Source organism: Malus sylvestris, chromosome 12 (assembly GCF_916048215.2).
Source record: "Malus sylvestris chromosome 12, drMalSylv7.2, whole genome shotgun sequence".
Taxonomy (NCBI): Eukaryota; Viridiplantae; Streptophyta; class Magnoliopsida; order Rosales; family Rosaceae; genus Malus; species Malus sylvestris.
Window position 1 is genome coordinate 16,654,036 of NC_062271.1, and position 5,729 is coordinate 16,659,764.

At 37.4% G+C, this 5,729-nt stretch overlaps 1 protein-coding gene across 1 annotated transcript; it reads right to left on the reverse strand.

Annotated features, from left to right (window-relative positions):
* Positions 1 to 1,528: 1,528 nt before the first annotated feature.
* Positions 1,529 to 4,785, reverse strand: LOC126593713 (ACT domain-containing protein ACR10-like). The gene is made up of 6 exons (XM_050259819.1): positions 4,336 to 4,785; positions 3,691 to 3,909; positions 3,318 to 3,423; positions 2,723 to 3,059; positions 2,351 to 2,635; positions 1,529 to 2,124 (listed from the first exon to the last, which is right to left on the reverse strand). Exons 1-6 carry the CDS (start codon positions 4,487 to 4,489, stop codon positions 1,987 to 1,989), a joined length of 1,239 nt encoding a protein of 412 aa, XP_050115776.1. The 5' UTR covers positions 4,490 to 4,785; the 3' UTR covers positions 1,529 to 1,986.
* Positions 4,786 to 5,729: the final 944 nt, after the last annotated feature.

Consider the following 5,729-nt stretch of genomic DNA (forward strand, 5'->3'; position numbering starts at 1 on the left):
CTTTATAGAAAATTGAAGTGTCCAGCAGTGCTCAACTTGGAGTGAATGCAATAGGTGAACCTATCTGCAGCAATGAAAGTTTTCCGACTTTGTGACCTGAAACACCTTTTTAAAAAATAAAAAAATAAATTTAAAAAAAAAAAGCATGAGAAAAAGACTTGTGAATTGAAAGAAACCACCGATCACCATAGGATGACTCAGTGATTGGAAATAAATTTAAGGCTCGTATTCCACACGGCACATCTTAGGTTCGATTCTTGATGTTGGTGAATCGCACGATCGTGGCTAAGAGGAGGCTGATATATGCCTCTATGAGTCTTCGCGGTCCCTGAAAAGATGGACTACCATGGCGAAACCACCAGCTGGTCCGTTTTAGAATTGAAATAAACCACCACAATAATGGCCACAACAAGACAACATGCATAAATTTGTAAGGACCAGTAGTGCTAGGAACCCTGTCCTGCCAGACAAAATGTTCCAAGATTGATGCAGATATTTAAGAGTAAAAAGGATTGGAAATTGGAATCAGCATAGAAAGAGACATGGAGAGAAATACATCAACGGTGTTGCAGCCTCGTAGCCAGTTGGGGTATCTTCTTGTGTCTATCTTTTATCACGTGAGGAAAAATCAACCATTACTATACGAGAAAACTTAACTTGTAACTGATTATACAGAAACAAAAAATATACAACCGGAAATAACTGAGAGTTTCTTGTGTTTTGGATCTCCTCAAGCTTCCCATTGTTATCACTCCCCCTAAAAGGAATAGTGCAACAATGACCATTTGAGGTAAAAAGTAAAGGGTAATTAACATGTTAAAGGCAATCACAAAGTTCATGACAAAAGACCCCATGTGTTGTTAACCTGATATAAAAAGTTTCCCAAAAAAAAAAAAAAAAAAAAAAAAGACACCTGATATAAAATATCAAGAAAGAACTATGATTATCCGTACAGCTGATATTTGTGGGCAAAGAAAATTACAAATTTGAAAGTCACTCTCAATCAGTACAGGTGATTTGGCATTTTTTAGTTCCCTTGATGGAGTTGAAGAACATGTACAAAATATGTTCCTGTAACATAACGCAATATGCGACAATAGAACAGAAATACCTTAGTATCCTATGTATCTGAATTTTTAACTGTTCAATCTTGGTTATTGTATCTTTTAACCGTAAAATTTTAGTCATTGTATCTTTAAGTAAAAATCGAACCGTTATAAATCTAAAACTCTAAGATGAAGGAGCATTCTCTTTCCTCTCATCCCCTCCTTTCTTTCCATGCGTTCATTCCATTGCCAAAGTGATCCAAGGCTCAAGATTAGGCCACATCAACCCAACAACATTGTCAATTGCTTTGCAGGAATTTCAGTAATGCATTTTATATTTTTGCAAGACAATATTCTAAATTACTCTGATCGACCAAAAAAAAAAATGGATTCAACTTTGCTTATGAAAACGCTTACGCTGATACTGCTCTAGCTAATTGGCCTAACCATTCATCACGAGAGAGAGAGAGAGAGAGAGAGAGTTGGCAATGGCAAATAGTTATTCTTTAATTTCTAATTATAAGTAAACTCGAGCCTACAGAGGGTATTATACGAAAAACATACAAAGATAGGCTGCCTGGAAGTGTTGATCCAACTGACCAAACCACATCCATCCATCACGAGAACCTCACTTCTTCAACTATAATACAACATGAAAGAGATGGCACCCTATCTGTTATATCCCCTTTTTACAACAATATGCAGGTGCCATGATGAGAGCTCTACTCTCTCCTCCGTCTTCCGAGCTCTGACTACTCATTTCTTCGAGTTCTTACTGTACAGAGTTTGTACGCAGAAGCTGTAATATACGACATGCAAACCCGCTTGGGCTTTTAACTGCATATATCCCATCTATCGTATTTAGAGATGTGGTGACCGGGCAAATAGTGCTGTGCAGACACGCACAAGCATCCAAGAAATATAGCATTCGCATTTGTTTTCAATCCCAACCCATCAGCATCTTCCAAACCTGTTCCTCGATCGTGTTCCTTGGAACTGACAAGCCAACTCCTTCGTCAATTAAGACTCTATAAACTTCCCATTCCCTATCTCCAATCAGATGCCGTCCAATCTTAGCCTGGAAAAGAAATAAGAAATATCATCTCAGATGCCGTCTAACTCTTGGCCGGAAACAATGACCTAAAGATAAAACTATGGAGCCTGTCTAGTTAGCACCATTAGCATATGCATGAAGAAAACGATATCATAATTTGTAAAACTATGATTTTTCTGTCCCATCAGTTGTTACGGGAGCTGGGATGATATTTTTGTAAAAAATCGATAAAGTGAAGATAAGGAAGTACCGAAAAGACACCAATGTCCAGCATCTTGAAAGCAAGGGTGATATCATAAAAAACAAGAGGCCGGCCCTTGCCAGATAGTTCCACAGGGTTTGCAACAAGGAGCTCTGTGTCCGGACCTCGGTTAACAATAGCTACTCTGAGAGGACGAATCAGTTCCAGCTGCAAACGGGATGTCAATGCAGTCTGCTTGCTGGAGTCAACTATCTTCTTTCCATCAGCTTGCATGACAAACAAGTCAATCTCACAGTGCCTTTTTTGTTTTATAGAGAAGCGCCCATAGGAGATCTGGTTTATTGCAGCGTTTAAATATCATTATCACAGAATTATATAGTGCCATCCTCTCTTGATGCAAGTGTTGCGTTAGTTATGTACCTGAATATTGTAATCCTTCAGCGTTCTCATTATATCATATAGAAGACCTTTGTGGTCTATGCAAATGATTTGGACCAGCGTGTGACCAGGACTGAGCGTGTTATCCATAGTCACAGAAACACTTTTGGAAGTGAGTGATCCACTTCGGAGTTCTTTGGGCATTTCCAAATCAAACATGTCTTCTGTAATTGCAGTTGGAAGAAATGAAGACGCCTGCGTACATGCAGTAATCTCAGGGCCAGCCGTTTCAATTTCACAACTTATCATGGCGTCCCCCATGACTTCTTTTAAGTAGTCATATACCTCCTCCCTTCTCTTATTTGTATGCATAAGTTCCCTGATAAGGTCACAGTTCCAGAAATTAAATCACTTATAAACACGAATAAGTTGAATGAGATGATTGCACTATTTAAAGATTCCTAACAGATCAACATAAGATGGTTCGGATTCAATATGAATGCTCAAAGTTCAAACCAATGGAATGTTTGGGTCATTCAACTTCTTCCATTCCGTGTGCAGGGCCTATTAAACTTGTAATATTCCCTATAATTCCATACAACATCATGCTTCACAGAACAAATTAAGAAATAAGAACCTGGTGTCTGTGACGAAAAACAGGTCCATCACTTTCTCATCTGGAGTTGTGGATACCTTAACTTTCTTTATCGTCAGCTCAAGTTCACAGAGGACACCCGTCACATCTGCGCAAGAAATTAAAAGCATGTAAGCCACCGATTAGTAACAAATATAGTCCTGTGCCTCTTGGCATGGTTTTGGCAAACCTTTACCCACAAACTTCATCTTGGCTCCTAAAAGTGGCTACTTTGAGATTGTTAGTTCGCATGTTGTCCCTATGAATTCTCAGCAATAAAATGAAGAACAAAATTCTTCATTCAACCCCAATTTCTAAACAGTTTAAGAAACTTGCAAATACAGAAACAAGAATCGAATGCCCAACGGAAAATTACCATGTAAAAGTCCTCGTCGATTGTAGCAACAGAACTTGAGAAGGAACACGTCAGGAGGCTTTGGGGGCTGCAATTCGGAGCGGTAGAACGAAATCCCAGAAGCCGAAGAACAAGAAGGGCAGGTCCCCACTAGCCTCTTCTTCAACAAACCCCACCTTGTCTCTGGACTCCCTATCACCCAAAACACTAAGTAGCACCATTTCCCATCCGTCGATACATCTTCATAGCACAAAACAGAAAGGGGAATTAGAAAAACACTTCCAAATTCAAGCACCCTTTTTTTTTTGTTTTCACAGAATTTGATCAACACACCCATAACCAGTTTCCCAAATTCATAGAAAATCTCAGTAACCCCTGTCTGGTTTAGCAAAATAGAACATACCCATCAAACTGTTTTGAGAAAATACAAATACAAAGATGAAAGAGAACCTAATCAATCCCCTGTTTGGTTGCTGAGAAAACAGAAGAAAGAAAATTCCACACCCAAAAGAAAAAATATTGAACCTTTACAATTTTTTTCTTCAGAAAGTGAGAAACTCAACCAAAGTAATCAAATTTCGGATTCCTTTCTTTCCCTGCATATTCTGAGCAACCAAACAGCATGCAAGAAGAAGAAAAAACACAAATCCATTTGAGCAAATTTACCTCCCCGGACAATGCTAAGACCAAAGAAGAGAATGATGCGACACAAGTCACAACCCAAGCCAGTCTTGTCCGGACAATTGATTGTAATTACACTTGGGTCCCCTTCTTTCTCCGCCTGCTTGATGAGCACCACATCCTCATGCAGAATCCCCATCTCTTCTTCTTCCTCCTTTCAGTTCTTGGATTTGAAAGTTTGAATAAGAAAAACAGCTGTTTGGTTTTTGGAGTGATGTTCTTTGCTTCTGCGAGACTTGCTGAGAAGACAGATAAAAAGATAAAAAGCAGATGATGAACAGAGAGAGAGAGTTGAGTGGTGGGGGTTCCTTCTCCTTCCTCTTATTTCTCACCTTCTGCTTCACTTGTTCTTCTTGTTGTCGTTGCTTTCTTGTCACTGTATCTTAATCTTCAAAGCTCATGTTTTTATAGGTCTTGTGCATATCCGGGCACGAGATTATACCGCTTTAGTGGGTTTGAATCTCCAACCATAGGTCTACTACGCTATTATTCACTCCGTAAAATCAAATGGCTACTTTTATCTACGTTTTTTCCAGCTCGATTTTTATTTTATTTTATTTTATTTTTTATAACTTGAAGGTCGTTATTTTATTTTTTTTTTAAACTCACAGTTCGCTTCACTTTGTCTCTAGAACTCGAGTTTAATCATATTTTGCTTTTTGAAATTTGAAAGTCGTCTCTATAAAGTTTAAAATTCTCTCCACATTGCCTTAGATTTGTTAATTTCTTAGGTGAGTTTGATTTGGGTGTGCCAAGCCAATCAATTTTATTTTCATCAATTCAATTTCTTTTAAACTAAATATTCTTTAATTGTTGAATGCTAACACATAATAGAGATTTAAATATATTGCACATGTGGCATTGGGTGTTGAGCCCCACATATGTTTTAGGATGCAACCCTATAAGTTTCAAGGATAAGAGAGAGTCCACAAGTTAAAGTGTAACAAATTTGAGTTGCAGAAAATAAAGTAATGACTTTTGAGTTATAAGGATAAAGTGAAATCAAAATGAAACTCCAATGAGCGTAGTTAAAAATAAATCAAATTAAAATGACATCATGTACTTTTTTAAATAAAAAGTTTTCCTTATGTTTTTAGACAATAAGTATAAATGACATACATAATGACTTTTTTAGAATGTCAATAACGACACTTGTTCTTATATTAAATTTGTAGTGCTCATATTATGTTGCACGTGGCATTTTATTTCTTCTTCATTTTTTTCCGTTGTGTTCTTTGTCCAAAGACTAAAATAGGAACACGAGAAAAGAGATGAACAAGGATTACAATGATAAATGGCGGTAAATATCACCACTACTTTAGAATGATAAGTAAAAATGCACCATATGTCATATTTTTCTAAATTAATTTTTTCAATTA

Coding starts and splice junctions, on each gene's coding strand:
- LOC126593713 (XM_050259819.1), bottom strand. CDS start 4,489: ATGGGGATTCTGCATGAGGATGTGGTGCTCATCAAGCAGGCGGAGAAA. Junction 3,424..3,690: donor TCGACGAGGACTTTTACATG/GTAATTTTCCGT, acceptor TTTCTTGCGCAG/ATGTGACGGGTGTCCTCTGT. Junction 2,125..2,350: donor TGGACATTGGTGTCTTTTCG/GTACTTCCTTAT, acceptor TTTCTTTTCCAG/GCTAAGATTGGACGGCATCT.